Source organism: Rhododendron vialii, chromosome 6a (genome assembly GCF_030253575.1).
Source record: "Rhododendron vialii isolate Sample 1 chromosome 6a, ASM3025357v1".
Taxonomy (NCBI): domain Eukaryota; kingdom Viridiplantae; phylum Streptophyta; class Magnoliopsida; order Ericales; family Ericaceae; genus Rhododendron; species Rhododendron vialii.
In genome coordinates, this window is record NC_080562.1 from 7,372,240 (window position 1) to 7,390,144 (window position 17,905).

The window sequence follows — 17,905 nt, forward strand, 5'->3', positions numbered from 1 at the left end:
AAACACCACAACACCACTGAACTAGTCGCCGACCACAACCCTCAAAACCTACCACCCATCAAAACCAAACTAAATTTATTTCGCCCACCACCCAAACCGCCGGACCTGGGGGAAACCCAGACCAGCACAGGCCGATTCTGGGGGGACCCAAATCGGAGAACACCCGGATTGAAACAAGCGGTAAACGGAAAAGAAACCAAAAGAGGGAAAAAGCCCCAACCAACTGCACACCTTATTATCTCGCCGTCGACTCCGAGCAAGACAGATCTGGAGTCGCCGTGTGAAACAACGGACTGTGGGCCACCACCGCACGCCGGACGAAGCCGCCGAAACGGGGGAGCCACGCCGGGCCAAGCAACGAACGAACCCCTACTGTGCGCACGGAAACCAAGCGGCGGGAGACCACGAGGCGAGGAGGGCGGGGGAAAAACGAACAGGGAGGGGGGAGGAGGGAGGGAGAGAGGCGGAGGCCTCCCCCAGCGGCGGCAGCTAGGGCTTCTTTGTTGAGAGAATTTTTTTTTAGAGAGAGAATTTTTCTTAAGAGAGGCGGAGAAATAACCTACTATTTAATCCCTCCAAAGAAGCATCACATCCATGTGGATCCTTATTAACTAATACCCCCTACTATCTTATCTCTCCTTATTAACTAATATCCCTAATTCTTTCCCCTCATCCAAATGGGCCGTTAGTTTTAGCAGTAGGAGCTTTATAATCCTAACTCTACTATAAAAGTTTTACAGTAAAACTAACGGCTTTCCCTTTGAGATTTACGAGTTTGTTCTTACCTAAGATTTCAGGTTTGATTCACCTTGCCGAAAACTTTGGAACCGCCTCAACCCGTGGAAGGAGGTTATAGGGACTAATCAGAATTCCGCGCAAGCTGGCTCGAAACACCCTGAATTACCTAAAAGAAAAAATCCTATCTGCTGTACCTATTTATTAAACTGGACAATGGATCTACCCTTGTAAAACAAAACTGTGGGCACTTGCTCGTTGTTTCAGTTGGTAGACTATCTTTTTCTCGATAAACATATCCAAACTTCTTACGTCACTCCATACGTATATAATTCAAAGTGGACTAAGGGGTTGTTTGCACAAAAAAGCTAAAGTGGCTTATTTTTTGTCCTTATTTAAATTTTTTTCGTATCACTTGGCTTATCATCATTTTTTTTGGGGATTATTGCATCCTCATGATGAGGAATCTAAAAACTAAAAAATTTTGATCGAAATCCAATTTTTTTGAATAAAAACGAAAAAATTGGCTTATTTTTGTCTTTATGTGGCTTTATTTGGCTCATTTTTAGCGGAAAAGCCATTGGCTTTTTTAGAACAACTCCTCCTAATTAATGGCTAGCTGGAAAGAATTATTTTGCTCAGAATTTTTCTACAGTACTAGTCACAAGTGGGGGCACCTGATCCCTTCAACTCTTGGCTAGTATCCTTATTTTTTTTCGCAATTACATATTCAATTCAATTTATGCATGCACACCTCACGGCTCAACTAATTTCGAGAACCGGATGTATAACCTCCAGTACTCTTGAGAGATTTTGTAGTGGCGATGAGAGTCGAACTTGGGAACTAAATCCTTACTCGCTCTCATGCTCTCGATCAATTGTCAAGAACCCTTAAATTTGAAAGTCCTCCTGTTATTTTACAACCCCATATTGAATCCTTGGGGTGTTGCAATCGATCTGTCTATTCCGCTAATGTTTTTATTTTTTAAGTACTTATTTTTTGCTTTACAAGATAAATCATTCTCTTATAATACATCACCTTTAATTAAAAAATAAGTACTTGTCCGTGAGCAAAACGGCTCCGTTCCCTTAGCGGAACGGGGATATTAGGTGTCAATTTTTTAAGTCTGAAATGGACTTGTCCGTTACCCCAATTGGCAAATGGTACCACTTGCACATAGGAGTGCCACTGCTGTTGCTTACAACCGAATTAATTAAACAAACAAAATTTTCCTGAGTTGCACTGGCACCTCGTCATCATACACAAATCAATGGCTAGGAAGGAATCCAAAAATAGGATTAATTGGAGACAAAACTTCTCATTTATAAACATACGAAACCTTTCTTTGAACAATCAATAGAAGTCGTCCAAAAATGCAAAAGCAAAGTCCTTCGGGAAAGCTTGAAGAACGACTCAATGCAAAAATTTGAGAACAATGTCTTTGAAAAATGCCATGGCGACAAAAATTCGAGTACTTTATTCAACTTTTGTTAGTAGTTTTCTTGTAAAAAAAAATTAGGCAAAGAAATAAAAAGATGAAATTAACCAATCTTTAGCATAAGTTTCAATCGACTTTAGCTGTAGGTTAGGGTTGTTCCTCCGTTACCAAAAAAGAGAGAGAGAGAGAGAGAGAGAGAGAGAGAGAGAGAGAGAGATCCACTTGACTTTGCCTCAAAATGGCTGCATTTATGCAAATAACCATCGCCACCTCTCCATACAGCATGATAAAATTTCTCACAAAAAACCAATAGCCATGGACAAAAATGGCGACATTTATGTAAATAACTATCGCCTCCTCAGTATTAGTGTTTGCGAGTAGGATTTTGGTAGTAGCTATTTGTGTTTTTGCTTATTCTGCTTTTTGTTGTGAGTGATGATAACCTAGTTCATATTACCTGCTTTTTTTCTTTTTCTTTTTTTTTATTATCAACAAGCCCTATTAGGGCGGGGTACTTAAATAGGAATCTTGTCCCCTAGTGATACTTATGTCCTCATCCTTTCTGTTTTGAATACTTAAGTCTTCATCCTGAAATTTAAATTATGCCAACAACACCCTTCGTTAATATGGATATACCATTTATTTGTTTCTTTCTAGTTGAACCATTATTCACGCACCTATTTGTTCCCGAGATTCCAGCTCCCACTTAATACTCACCAGGCAAACATGGGATCATTATCCCTTTTCCCATCCAAAAACGTTCCACTACTAACACCCAAAAATGGAATTCGAAATGGAATTCACCTGGTCTAGAGAGAGAGAGAGAGAGAGAGAGAAGAATGGCGGAGAAAGGGTTGAAGGGGCAAAGGACAGAGAACGGGGGGAGGCCGTCAATGGATTCGGTGGAATCACGGCAGTGGGTGTTTCAGGATGAGGACGATGAGTATGTGGTCGAGGACGATGAGGATTCGACCGCTGCTGATGGGGTAGATTGGACGACGACGATAATGCCTAGCAGAGACTGATTCGACTGATAAAAAAAAAGACTAATTCAGACCGGGCCGCGGATCGATTCTCTCTGTTTTTTCTGATTCATTCGATGTGGAAGTGCTCGAGGTCCCCGGTGCACATAGGAAGGACTACAAGGTGCTTTAATGGAACAAATTTTGTTTTTTATTTTTGATCAAGAACTAATTTTGGTTTTGTTTAGCTTAATTTATTGTGCTTTAGCCTTTAGCTCTATTTTACATGGATTTAGTTCAATGTCATTGATTGCAAAATGTTATGTCATGTTTGGCTTGTGAAGCCTGATTCTATTTAAGCTGTGTTTGTCATGTTTGTAAAACTTATGTAGGGAACAAACTTATCATGTTTGTCAAAGTATAACAAATTTGTCATATTAATCAAATTTGGCATTAGTGGTTCTATAATATTTATCATATGTGGATATTGAATTTACCTTTTTTGTCAAAATTGTCATTAATGTTATAGTTTGAGTTTGTTTGAATTTTATCATGTTTATTATAAAAATTTAGTAATTCATGGTAATTTTACAGAATTTTTTTCATTATGATCAATTTTGAATGGGTGATTTTTTTTTTTTAAATTTTTGTGTCGAAATACGTCATTACTATCATGCAACATTTCTGCGAATTCATTTATTTTTACCAATCTTATTTCAAATTTTGTTTTGAGATTTTAGGGGAGAGAAGATTAGGAGGGAGAAAAAAATTAAAGATTAGGAAAGAGGAAGATTTGAAAGATAGGAGAGAGAAAATCCTATCTTTCAAATGAGATAGATTAGGAAAGATTTGGGAGAGAGAAATATTTAGAAAATTAGGATAGAGAAAAGGGTATTTTGGGTTTTATTTGAATTTAAGGATGCCAACTTAATTATTTAAACTTACCAGTATGATGACATAAATAAGTTCCTCAAACAGGATGACTATTTAATTTCTTCTATTATAAATAGTCAACTATTCATGGTGCCAAACCTAAAGTCCAAAGTCTAAGCTCTACCCCCTTGAAACAGCTTAAATCATAAGTTAATTAATTATGTTGCGCACATATGTGTCACATCTACCCATGTGAAAGAGAGATCACTCAGCAATGCGATAAGATTAAGGGGCCGTTCGGCTAAATAAGCCACTTGGCTTCTTCTTTTTTGTCTTTATTCAATTTTTTTTTGCATTTGTTAGTTTTTTTGTCAATTTTTGGAAAATTATTGCTTCTTCATGACAAGAGAAATCTAAAAAGTAAAATATTACAATCGAAATCCAATTTTTTTTCAGTAAAGACGAAAAAATTGGCTTATTCTTTATTCAAAAAAATTAGGTTTTGATCATAATTTTTACTTTTTAAATTCCTTTCGTCATAACGAAGCAATGATCTCCAAAAAATTAATGAAAAACTAACAAATGCGAAAAAAAATTTAAATAAGGACAAAAAAATAAACCACTTGACTTATTTAGCCGAACGGCCCCTAAGGGACCAAATTCATAAAGTCAAAAAACCTCAGCAGAGGAAAATACAAACATGCAAAATTAACCGAAGTTTTAATATTTGCAACTGCTATCGAACTCGATTTGAACCCCAACGGATTGTTCTGCACCTACACCGTACTCATACCGTCGAGGGTGTTGGAGGTTGCACTTCTATCTCACAGGATAAAAACGGCTAGATCACGATTGTGGAACACCTACCACAACCGATTTGGTGAACTAAACCAATGTCTTTCTCTCTCGATCGCATAAAAAACAAACTCAAATACTTTTGTAGGAATTTTGGAAAACCGTGAAGACCTCTGAAACGGGATTGCCAACACATACAAGCAAGAGGGTAACCCATGAGCTGTACTCCTGAAATCAACACTTGAAATTATCGGACTGAATTGTGTGTCATAATTCTCACATCATGTAGGTTACAATTGCTATATTAATCGTACGGTGTCTAAATTCAATGAACCAGAAAGAGAAACTCTCAAATTGCCTCAATAGACCCTCCATATGCCTCATTTCCATCTACCAAATTACGAAAAGTCCCACAACAAAAAATAAAAAAAACAGTTTTCAATCCCTCCCCTACACGCCCCCCCCTCCCCCCCCAAACAAACAAAAAAAACTATGGGCATGTTTGAAAGCGTTTGGGGAGGGGGGGGAAGGGGAGGAGATGGGGGTGGTCTATTTTAGGGGCACAAGTTGGTTCTCAGGACTAAAATGCATTTGACCACCTTGTCCGTACCATTGAAGAGCCACCTAGACCATAAAGGGGTTTTATGGTCCATTTGACCTTAATCCCAAGAATCAAACAAGAACTGGACTAGATACGGAAATAGTACTCAGGCAAACAAATAAAGGACTAGCTTGTCATTTTAGTCGATGGACTAATAATCCCAGGACTACTAGTCAGAGCGTAACTAATACCCCGCCAAACAATAGACAATCTAACGTGCCCTATGTAGCTACCCACAGATATGAATTCAACTGAAGCAATAGGCCAAAATAATTGAAAGAAATTACACCCAATGGGAGCAATGGGCACAGCCATATAAATTCCAAAGGTTGATCAACAAGCAGGAGAAACGTAAAATGTCGTAGAAAATAAATAGGATAAACATTGTCAGGAAACCTCCCCGAAGAAAAAACCAGCAGCCTGCGCTGTAAAGGTCGCATGAGATGCAAAATCAACACGATTCCCTGCACCTTATGAGAATCTTTAAACCGGAAGGTAGTATTACACTTTCCCAAGCAGGAAAAACAGAAACAAAAAGCACTAAAATGTTAAAAGACCAAATACAGAACACAGGTCATCCGAAGAAGCGAACTTTCCAGAAGGATGCGAGTTCACGGAAAAAATATACAGATGAACAATGGTGGTAGAATATAAAGTGCACGCGTACATGCATCAGTAAGGTGAATCACACAATATCAGTGTTTCCCGCTTGTACAATGTGTACTGGCATTTGATCTAGAAATGTCAAGTACGGTTTCTTACTTATAGCTGCTTGGAGTTGTAGAAGAAAACTAGAAACCCATCAGTCGTAACTTGCAATAATCCTCAGCATCCATGTTGTGCGTACAAATTAGCAGTCAAAGAAAGCCCAACTAATCCTAAGGCCATGTTTTAGTTTCCCCAAGGAGACAAAGCATAAACCAACCCAACCCTAAACATGAAGCAACTTGCTCCAGAGAAGGTTAACATTGATCTGCAGCTTAATCCACACACTTGCTATACTCCTATTTCTCGGATTCAGAAACAATGATTTGCTCTCTACTTTGTTATTTGATTGTTGAGGCATCGGAAAAAACTAAAGAGATAATTGTTGCAAAGATAAAACAAATCATTGATTCATCAAAACAATACTCGACTACAACTTGAGGGCGTAACCAACCATAAAAGGAACACATTTGTCAAGATGACCGATATGGCGATACCCCAAGCAATGGCTCTAAGCTAAGCAATTGATGCTGTAGGAACCTGTAAACGGATTCGGTAGTCATGGCAGCTATTCGAACAACAACACCTACCCCCTGCATATGAGAAGGGTAACAAGTTTAATAGTCACTGAAAAATGTGATGATCCGAGTACCTCTTGCTTTGACACTTCAAAACAAAGTACCTCCCATAGCTTTGATTTTGTCAAGTAAAAATGAATAAATACGTCTTTTACAATGATAACAATCAACTATTTGGAAGGTACTATAACACCCGGCATTCAGATGAGTGTTTTTTTTTTTGCAATAGGTAGCGTTAGTTGGTTAATGTGTTACCCAGAGCCTCCTAACACTTGAGTGCTGGTACACAACCACTGGATTAGAAGCCCAGGTGTTGTTTGGTTGTTTTGTCTTTTGTTTTCTGTCTAATGTTCTATGCATGAAGCATGAATATTTCGTGAAACCAAATCATAAAAACCAAAGAGTACATTTATAGAATAATAAGATATGCATATACAAATGCACAAATAAGTCCCAAACATTTGTAGGACTTGACCACAAAAATGAAGGAAAACAGAAGGCAAAGCAATTGCAAAGGGAGAATTGCATTCCATACCACAATCACAATTCACAAACTGTTTATCTTCTTCTTTTTGTAAAATACAAACTGTTTTATCAGTCATGTAAAGAAAATGACTATGTTTTGTCCGTGAGAATAGTCGAATATTTGGAAGTTACTAAATACCTGGATGGACAATGATACAATCTCAGATACTCTGAGAGAAAACATAAAAATCACAAGAAAAGCGATCTTGATAACCAACGAGAATATTTATATAATCAAGTATATGCATATATATGTTAAAGCATCAAATTCAAAACAAATTGGCTGCTGTGAGTGGAGACATCGCCTTTTGGAGGTAGTAATTAATCAATGTGGGACAAGCTCTAACAATATGTAAAGGGACAAGTAAGTTGCAACGAATTGCGGGAGTTGACATAGAGAATCGTACATAATTAGCTACCTTATGGGAGATGGAGTTGATGGAAGTACCTTAGGACCAAAGACACTGCAAGAAGCAATAAACGCCGGTTTAGTCAAGCGCTGATCGGCATTTATTTTCCCGTAGGGTCTCAACGCAGTGGAAGGCATATGCAACTGCTCTGACATCAAGTTCTTTACATATTGTTGAACTTGGTTTTGAACGTGTTGCATTTTTGGCCTAAAACCAAGAAAATGACAACTAGTTACCAACAACATTCCTTGCATCCTCACGTAGCTGAATAAAATAGACTGAATAAAATAGACCAAGGATACACCAAAGTCCTAATATTCGAAGAACCCATTACCTACCCCAAGAGTATGACCATAGCAAGAACTTGATAGTCTTGCATGCGTTTAGCAATAGTAGTTATGCTTCCTTGCTCCAGCAATATCTATGCCAACAAAAGAAAATATTCAAGATAAGCACCTATGACATGTAGATGCATGAAGCTCAAACTTTATTCCCTAAATTCCAAGTAGTGAAGAAATAATACAGAATCAAGTCAGTTTGCTGAGATGGTTGAATAACTCATAACATAATCTAAAAGTCAACAAATAAATATATCACCATCTTTCAGATACTAAGGCTGTATTTGGCCCAAGGATTTGGGTAAGGAAAAGGAAAAGGAAATAGAAGAGTTAAAAGGAAATAAAAGGGTGTCTTCTTCCGTTAATATAATGGTGGATTATACAAGATGGTCTCATCAGGGCTCTCCATGAGCTCAATGAAGTGCTTTATTTCAAAAATGAAGTCAACATAAATATCAGTTTTCTTAGTAGGACAATACGAGTGAACAACGCACTAAAAAAAAAAGAAAAAGAAACGAACGACTACCAAAGGTTCCATGATTAAAACAACCTCCTTATCTGTATTGCTGTTAATTTTTTTTTATTTTTTTGGGATAAGTATCGCTGGTAATGAGCACTGGAAGTCAGCCATATTCAGTACACAACAACGTAGAAGCATCTGAAAGAGGAATATTACCGCATCAAGAAACAAAGGTTGGTCACCTTCTAAGAAGATGTGGTTGGTGCTTTTGTAGAGCTCAAAATCCCATCTTTCTCCGCTCTCATGACGGCCACTAGTGATCCAATCAACAATAAGCAAGTTTGAGTCAGCTGACACCCTGAAGACTTGCTTTTGGGAGTACTTTGCAGTGGAGAAACACGTCACCGGATCTGGAATCACAGCCAAGAGAGCACCACTTCCAATTCTTGCCTATGGCATAAATTAGCCGTTTTTAGTAGCAAGTATTTGTTTCATAACTTCAGAGAGAGAGAGATAGAGAGAAGAGGTTGGAAGATCTCCCTCAATGGTTGCGCATTGTATCCAACAAACTTCATTTTGTTTCCCAAAACAAACAAACCAATTTCTCGCAAGTTGAGTTACATCTAGAAAATAGAGTTACAAGCATGTCTCCCTACTTTAAGCGTTAAGGCGTGATATAAAAATATATAGCATGGACTACTTAAATGATTCAATAACTATTTGCCTCAAGAATTCTAAAAGTGAACGGATCATCGGAAGTTTCACACGATGCTAAAAGAGTTGCCTATGCGTTTTCAATAGCTAAACCACCAAGTACCCAACTCTATAACAAGGTATAATCTATCATACGTGCCAAAGCTATAAAACGCATAAATAAGGAGGATGGTACTAAGAAGAAACCGTTATCCATTTGAGAACTTAAACCCCAAGAACAACTGTTTACTCTTCTCGTTCTTCTTGCTTACTAAATCATATAATAAAAAGTAAATGATAACACTACAATTTTTGTTCCTTTCTTTTTCCAATACCACACCTAAGATTAAAGCAAACAACCAATACCAAACATAACAACTCAGGAAACCATAGTTTGTCGATTAAGGAAGAACGGATACCTCCAATACTTGTTCACAACACTTAGATTGCAGAGACTTGTAGACCTATATTCAATGTCAAAGTAAAAACTTCAATAAATTAACACATAGGATAGAGCACATAGAATCAGTATATAAGGTGCGTCATATGCAAGTAGCAAGGCGTTGAAACTAATTAAATAGAAGGCAACCAACTAAAATTGACCTTCGTGGAAGCCTGGGTGGTCAAAACAGTGGTGCAACCATCTCCAATCGTTAAATCACATGAGATTGAATCTCCCTGCGTTCACCCAATGTGCAATATTAGTACCCAAGAGAGAGAGAGAGGGCGGTACAACTCGCAAACAAATTATTATTCAGTATAATAACAAATTTTAGGTGTGTTCATTTTCTTGATAATCGAATAGGGCAAAGTATGAATTACCTCTTTATGGTTTGGTCTTTTGGCAGATGACACCTCCTTGAAATTTTACTAATGACCATTTCTCCTCCTTGTGGTCATTAGTAAAACTCAGGGAGGTTATCCACCAAAAGGCCAAACCATAAGGAGGTAATCCGTACTTTGCCCAATTGAATATGTTCGGGCCAGCTTATGCGGATCTTGACTAATCCTAGTGTCTACTAGCGGAGACAAATTAAAGCCGGGGAAAAACTCGTATCGACTGGCCCAATAGCAACTAGAGGTATCCAGTATCGGATGAGCAAAACCTAGGACCCAACATTAACCACCATGCCAATCCTTGGTTATGTGTGTGTATAACTATATCCACGTTCATATGCAAATGAATATAGAGGATGGGGAGTGAGGACATACGGAGACAACGCCACCACCATAGGTGAGAGAGTAAATCCAAACAACATCAGTTTGGGAGCTACCCACCTGTATAAGCAAATCGTAAAGGTAAATGGTAAAATCTCAGATTGTTGCTTCGTAATGGGTAATGATTGAAATTAAAGAAAATATAGAAAAAAGAGATTGAGATTGGTACTAGTACAAAACCTTTGTTGGGATAATGAATTTGAGAGGATATTTGGAGAAGCATCGGGTGACCGTTGACTTCCCTCCAATTCTTTCCACTACCACCTTCCCCGTTTCCATCTCTCTATGCACTTCTGCTTGTGTTGTTCAAAAAGCTGATGCGATGGACCATAGATGTTGCTTCCACTGTGGAAGGTTGGGAGAGAGAAATCTCAGTTGATGCCCATCCCTGTGCCCTACTACTACGTATTGTGTCCCCAGTCAAAATGCCTATCCAAAATCCCAAATTCTATTTTAGCTAGCCACAAAATACAGATTTTTTTAATATATAAAGGCTTTTGGTTATTTATTATTTTCTTGGTTTGCTTTTGATGAACAGTGCATGGTGTTGTTATCCTATAGATTTGCGTAAGGGCAAAAATGGAAATGTATATATTAGTCAAATCCTATCTCATATGAAACAAACATAATATTAATAATTCCATCATAAACAAACAAGCAAGTTAGAAATCCCATCTCCTTACCAATCCCAATTTTAATCTCATCTCATTACCAATCCCACCCATCTATCATTGTTAAGAGTAGACTATAACTTCATTTCTAGAGAAGAAATAAAACATTAACAGTAATGCATCATCCCCGATGAAGCTCAGCAGCTCCGGCCAGGTCCCATAGAAAGGTAAAGGGTAAAGGGTTTGGTTTATCTCAAATTTGGGTAAAGAAATGAGTAAAACCTCAAATTGGGAAGGGTTTGAGTCATGCATCGGAGATTGTTTTTTGCCCAATTTTAAATTTGGGTCATAAAATGGGTAAAAATTGGAGATAGTGTTTAGGCTCTCTCCTTTTGCCACAGTAATTTTCAAGAGTGGATAGCCAGCCCCCAACCCCAAAAAAAAAGAGGTGTTAGAATAGCCATTTTGGTTAGGCTGCTGGAGTCACTTTATTTGGTTCTTCTCTCAAAAATAATCTCTCCAAAACTTGACTTTTTCATCATCTGTTTTTTTTTCGTATTTAGTGATTTTTTGTCAAATTTTTTACTTTTTGGATGCACATAGCGTACCTCTATTCAAAAAGTAAAAGAGTTTGTCAAAATGTTAAAAAAAATTACTAAAGATGGAAAAATACGCAAATCTATAGAACTTTTTTATCTCAAAATTGCAAACCAAACACAGTAACATTTTGTGGCTAGCTAAAATAGAATTTGGGATTTTGGATGGGAATTTTGACTGGGGACACAGTACGCAGCAGGGCTCAGGGACAGGCATCAACTGAGGTTTCTCTCTCTCCCAACTTTCCACAGTGGAAGCAACATCTATGGTCCATCGCATCAGCTTTTTGAACAACACAAGCAGAAACGCATAGAGAGAGATGGAAACGGGGAAGGTGGTAGTGGAAAGAATTGGAGGGAAGTCAACGATCACCCGATACTACTCCAAATATCCTCTCAAATTCATTATCCCAACAAAGGTTATGTACTAGTACCAATCTCGGTCTCTTTTTTCTATATTTTCTTTAATTTCAATCATTACCCATTACGAAGCAACGACCTGAGATTTTACCAATTACCTTTACGATTTGCTTATACAGGTGGGTAGCTCCCAAACTGATGTTGTTTGGATTTACTCTCTCACCTATGGTGGTGGCATTGTCTCCATATGTCCTCACTCCCCATCCTCTATATTCATTTGCATATGAACGTGGATATAGTTATACACACACACATAACCAAGGATTGGCATGGTGGTTAATGCTGGGTCCTAGGTTTTGCTCATCCGATACGGGATATCTCTAGTTGCTATTGGGCCAGTTGATACGAGTTTTTCCCCGGCTTTAATTTGTCTTCCGCTAGTAGACACTAGGATTAGTCAAGATTCGCATAAGCTGGCCCGAACATATTCAATTGGGCAAAGTACGGATTACCTCCTTATGGTTTGGCCTTTTGGTGGATAACCTCCCTGAGTTTTACTAATGACCACAAGGAGGAGAAATGGTCATTAGTAAAATTCAAGGAGGTGTCATCTGCCAAAAGACCAAACCATAAAGAGGTAATTCATACTTTGCCCTATTCGATTATCAGGAAAATGAACATACCTAAAATTTGTTATTATACTGAATAATAATTTGTTTGCGAGTTATACCCCCCCCCCCCCCCCCCCCCCCTTTTGGGTACTAATATTGCATATTGGGTGAACGCAGGGAGATTCAATCTCAAGTGATTTAACAATTGGAGATGGTGGCACCACTGTTTTGACCACCCAGGCTTCCACGAATGTCAGTTTTAGTTGGTTGCCTTCTATTTAATTAGTTTCAACGCCATGCTGCTTGCGTATGATGCACCTTATATACTGATTCTATGTGCTCTATCCTATGTGTTAATTTATTGAAGTTTTTACTTTGACATTGAATATAGGTCTACAAGTCTCTGCAATCTAAGTTCTGTGAACAAGTATTGGAGGTATCCATTCCTTAATCGACAAACCATGGTTTCCTGAGTTCGTTATGTTTGGTATCAGTTACGTTGGTTGTTTGCTTTAATCTTAGGTGTGGTATTGGAAAAAGAAAGGGACAAAAATTGTAGTGTTATCATTTGCTTTTTACTATATGATTTAGTAAGCAAGAAGAACGAGAAAAGTAAACAGTTGTTCTTGGGGGTTTAAGTTCTCAAATGGAAAACGGTTTCTTCTTAGTACCATCCTCCTTATTTATGGTTTTATGCGTTTTATAGCTTTGGCACGTATGATAGATTATACCATGTTATAGAGTTGGGTACTTGGTGGTTTAGCTATTGAAAACGCATAGGCAACTCTTTTAGCATCGTATGAAACTTCCGATGATCCGTTCACTTCTAGAATTCTTGAGACAAATAGTTATTGAATCATTTAAGTAGTCCATGCTATATATTTTTACATCATGCCTTAACGGTTAAAGTAGGGAGACATGCTTGTAACTCTATTTTCTAGATGTAACTCAACTTGCGAGGAATTGGTTTTTTTGTTTTGGGAAACAAGATGAAGTTTATTGGATACAATGCGCAACCATTGAAGGAGATCTTCCATCCTCTTCTCTCTCTCTCTCTCTCTCTGAAGTTATGAAACAAATACTTGCTACTAAAAACGGCTAATTTATGCCATAGGCAAGAATTGGAAGTAGTGCTCTCTTGGCTGTGATTCCAGATCCGGTGACGTGTTTCTCCACTGCAAAGTACTCCCAAAAGCAAAGCAAGTCTTCAGGGTGTCAGCAGACTCAAACATGCTTATTGTTGATTGGATCACTAGTGGCCGTCATGAGAGCGGAGAAAAATGGGATTTTGAGCTCTACAAAAGCACCAACCACATCTTCTTAGAAGGTGCTCAACCTTTGTTTCTTGATGCGGTAATATTCCTCTTTCAGATGCTTTTACATTGTTGTGTACTGAATATGGCTGACTTCCAGTGCTCATTACTAGCTCATTACTAGCAATACAGATACTTATCCCAAAAAAATAAAAAATAAAAATTAACAGCAATACAGATAAGGAGGTTGTTTTAATCATGGAACCTTTGGTAGTCGTTCGTTTCTTTTCTTTTCTTTTTAGTGTGTTGTTCACTCGTATTGTCACGCCCTCAATTTTTAACATAATTAAGTAATACATTTCAATAAAGAGTTTCGCTTATCATAGATATATTACCCCAAAGAAGTTCCCACCTGTTCAAATTACAAAATAAGTTCCCAAGATTAAAGTTATGCAACTTAGGCACTCCGGCCCCAAATAAAACTTAAGTACTTGTACGAACTAACCTTTAAGTTACAAACAGTTTAGTCAAAAGGAATTTCTAAAATGAATAGTTACAAACTCATCTTTCCCAAAAGAAAGTCAATTACAAAAGATGATTAAGTAACTACATGAGATTGGCTTCCAAAAGTTGTTCACTTCAAGCACTCAACATATGCAATCTACTGTCGAGCGTTTGAACTTGAAAAGAAAGATTAGATTGAGCTACACTAACCCAGTAGAAAAATCTTTACCGATTCCATAAGTAAATATGATGAAATGAGCAGGTGAAGTGAAGACAAGAGATACAACTCAATCGACGGAAAACAACTAGTTTAAGGGTATTCTCCAACGTTCAATGTAATCACTCTAACACATGCCAAAAGTACAATGTGCCGTCGAATTTCCACGGTGTCAACAACTCAAGTAAACTCAACATGACTCGCTATCGTCAATCTCCCTTCATCGGTATTTCCACCCCTTGTGTTACCGTATAACACCACGAGGATTACCACCTCTTGCGTCACAGTGATCCCTAACGACACGAGTCATCGTATTACCACCCCTTGCGTTACGAGACCGCCTAAGTCTTCGTATTACCACCCCTTGCGTTACGAGACTTCCTAAATCAACTTCCAACACAAACAACTATCTCCTTACTCGATATACAAGCTATGACCTTCCAAGATCACAATCATACATGAAATATGTTACGACATGCCAACTATGTCACAAATATACCACAAACGTTCATAAATAATCAATCAATCACAAATTGCATCTTATTGACATTTATTCAAGTAAACTATCATTTAATCCTTATTAACGAAGGGTCAATGGGTCAAGAATAACATCCACTAGTCATAAGAAGTCAAGACGATAGAACGAGGGTCTTGGGGGTAGCCAACGGATGTTGGTAGACCGACATACCCCCACTATAATGGTCATAACTTTCTGTGTACTCATAGAGTATTAAGGTGATTTTGGTGGCAATGAAAAGCTAACTTCAAGACCTTCGAATCGATACCAAGTTTGCATGAATTGGACGTCGGACGAGAAAGTTATGGCCGTTTGAAGTTGGGCTAAAAACCAGAAGACGAGCAGAATGTCCAGAGAGGGAAGGGGTATCGATACCCCTTGTTTATCGATACCTGGCTGAAATTTTCCAGAAAAGGAAGGGGTATCGATACTCCATGTTTTGGTATCGATACCACGCAGTTCGGAGGCGATTTTCTACAGTTTTGACAGACTTTCAAAGCAACGAAGGGGGACGATCCAAGCACGACCCATGCATCAAAACAACATACATACACATAGAAGAGGTAAATATGTCCCTACCTCGCGACGATAACCAAGATCTACGAGTTTTGAACAAGCCCTAGCTTTCTTGAACTTCAAATCTTCGATTCGAGCCCGACCCAAGGATTTCCAAGCTCAAGGATGCGAATGGAGGGTCAAATGAAGTTGATTCTTGAAGGTTTTGAGGTATTTGAGTGAGGTTTTGTGTGAGGAGAGGAGAGAGAGGTAGCCCGGTGGGGAGGGGGAGAGAGAGACAGATGAGAGAGAGTGGAGGGGAGAAAATAATCTCCTACACACTATACACTACTATATATACTCATATATTCTTAAATCACACACTCACTCCCTCAATTCTCTATTCTTTTCACTTCAATCCCCAAATCAAATAATCACCCAATAAACCACTTTTTCTCATTTAGACATTTATTAATCATTTTCAATAATTAAAGAAAATACGGGTCTCTACACGTATCGTCCTACTAAGAAAACTGATATTTATGTTGACTTCATTTTTGAAATAAAGCACTTCATTGAGCTCATGGAGAGCCTTGATGAGACCATCTTGTATAATCCACCATTATATTAATAGAAGAAGACACCCTTTTATTTCCTTGAACTTTTCTATTTCCTTTTCCTTTTCCTTACCCAAATCCTTGGGCCAAATACAGCCTTAGTATCCGAAAGATGGTGATATATTTGTTTGTTGACTTTTAGATTATGTTACGAGTTATTCAACCATCTCAGCAAACTGACTTGGTTCTGTATTATTTCTTCACTACTTGGAATTTAGGGAATAAAGTTTGAGCTTCATGCATCTACATGTCGCTTATCTTGAATATTTTCTCTTGTTGGCATAGATATTGCTGGAGCAAGGAAATATAACTACTATTGCTAAACGCATGCAAGACTATCAAGTTCTTGCTATAGTCATACTCTTGGGGTAGATAATGGGTTCTTCGAGTATTAGGACTTTGGTGTATCCTTGGTCTATTTTATTCAACTACGTGAGGATGAAAGTAAGAATGGACTTTGGTGTATCCTTTGGTGTATCAATGGTTAAGCGCAACCATGGAAGTAAGAATGGACTTCCTGCATATGCCATAAGGTAAGTGATGCCTCACCCTTGTGATCAAGCTCATTTTAAGATTCGTAGAACAGTATGTCCACCTTGATCTACGAAGAACCCATTTCTTGCACCTTACAACTTCAAATCCTCCTAAAGTCCATGAAATGCGAAAAAAATTAGAATCAACAAACAGGTGGCAAATGCAATTCAGATATGTTTGAATAAGAATAGGAAATATCTCAAGCGATTAGGAAGTGATTACAGACTTACAGTAGCAAAAAAGTAAAATAAACCAGAAAAATTGAAGTAAAATAAAACCCACAAAACTAGTACAATAATGAAAATCCGTGGACCGAACTGTATCTCAAAATAACTCATGTATTTGGTATTTATTTATTAATATTTATTAATCGGCTCATGTGTTTGAGATTGTCTTGTTGTAGCATAGCAAACGATTTTGAAATTTCCCATCTTTCTTTTGGTTTTAATGATAATGAAACAAAGACTACACACCGCACACAACGAAGTAGTAAAATCCTAGCTGTATGCAGGTCTGAATCGTGGATACATACACTTACACGAAGAGGAAAGGTGATTCGTAGGGGGTAGAGAAAGAAACTAAGATCTGCGAAGAAGACAGACAGGTGAATCGTCTCTCTCGATCAAACTTTCAAACCTCAATTCAGCATCTCCATCTATCATCGTCAATCTAATCAATTCAGGTAAGCACATTAACATAGGAACCTTGATTTGACCGTACCCTACGCCATCCCCTAATAGGCTAATACTGCATCGTACCCCGTACTTTTCCTTTGTATCCGGTACGTATTTTGCCATACCATACCCGTACGTGTACGGCGACTTTTCCAGCACCTTCAATAGTTTGGTTGTTCATCTCTGTTACTAATAAGTCGTCCGAATTGACGCTTACAACTGCGTAGATTGATAAGACTAGTGAATTTTACTAAATAATTTTGGAAAATAAATGGAAAAACTGGACACAGAAGAAAAAGGATTGTATTGATTGAATGGATAGGTGACAACTGGGAATCTTTCCCTTAGATTTGATTACAAATTGCTTACCCATTACAGACTCCATCATCCCTTCTTTTTTTTCGGTAAGTGCAAGATATTATAAAGCTCAACCAATCATAACAAGGTTCAGGGAAGACATCCCTTACAAAAACAAAAGGAAATAACAATAGCTAAAAGCAGCTACAGCTACAAGAAGCAAAATCCCTATCTATACATTTCCAAAGATCCTATTGGAAAGCCATCATCCATCATCCCTTCTTATA

General features: G+C 38.0%; 2 protein-coding genes and 1 pseudogene across 2 annotated transcripts; 2 read left to right on the forward strand and 1 right to left on the reverse strand.

Annotated features, from left to right (window-relative positions):
• Positions 1–5,844: 5,844 nt before the first annotated feature.
• On the reverse strand, positions 5,845–13,491 carry LOC131331293 (urease accessory protein D). The gene is made up of 9 exons (XM_058365178.1): positions 13,462–13,491; positions 10,513–10,732; positions 10,327–10,392; positions 9,718–9,792; positions 9,534–9,578; positions 8,638–8,871; positions 7,962–8,044; positions 7,662–7,830; positions 5,845–6,703 (listed from the first exon to the last, which is right to left on the reverse strand). Exons 2-9 carry the CDS (start codon positions 10,609–10,611, stop codon positions 6,584–6,586), a joined length of 891 nt encoding a protein of 296 aa, XP_058221161.1. The 5' UTR covers positions 10,612–10,732; positions 13,462–13,491; the 3' UTR covers positions 5,845–6,583.
• LOC131331295 (urease accessory protein D-like) lies at positions 11,726–16,023 on the forward strand. The gene is made up of 4 exons (XM_058365179.1): positions 11,726–11,958; positions 12,079–12,148; positions 12,692–12,762; positions 12,902–16,023. Exons 1-4 carry the CDS (start codon positions 11,860–11,862, stop codon positions 12,959–12,961), a joined length of 300 nt encoding a protein of 99 aa, XP_058221162.1. The 5' UTR covers positions 11,726–11,859; the 3' UTR covers positions 12,962–16,023.
• On the forward strand, positions 13,429–16,757 carry LOC131328338 (urease accessory protein D-like; annotated as a pseudogene).
• Positions 16,758–17,905: the final 1,148 nt, after the last annotated feature.

Bases quoted from the DNA above. Each gene is read 5' to 3' on its own strand.
- LOC131331295 (XM_058365179.1), top strand. From the start codon at position 11,860: ATGGAAACGGGGAAGGTGGTAGTGGAAAGAATTGGAGGGAAGTCAACG. The intron at 11,959-12,078 runs GTTATGTACTAG...TTGCTTATACAG, and splicing joins AATTCATTATCCCAACAAAG to GTGGGTAGCTCCCAAACTGA. The intron at 12,763-12,901 runs GTCAGTTTTAGT...CATTGAATATAG, and splicing joins CCACCCAGGCTTCCACGAAT to GTCTACAAGTCTCTGCAATC.
- LOC131331293 (XM_058365178.1), bottom strand. From the start codon at position 10,611: ATGGAAACGGGGAAGGTGGTAGTGGAAAGAATTGGAGGGAAGTCAACG. The intron at 9,793-10,326 runs GTATGTCCTCAC...GGGTGAACGCAG, and splicing joins ATGGTGGTGGCGTTGTCTCC to GGAGATTCAATCTCATGTGA. The intron at 8,045-8,637 runs GTAATATTCCTC...TTGTTGGCATAG, and splicing joins AACCTTTGTTTCTTGATGCG to ATATTGCTGGAGCAAGGAAG.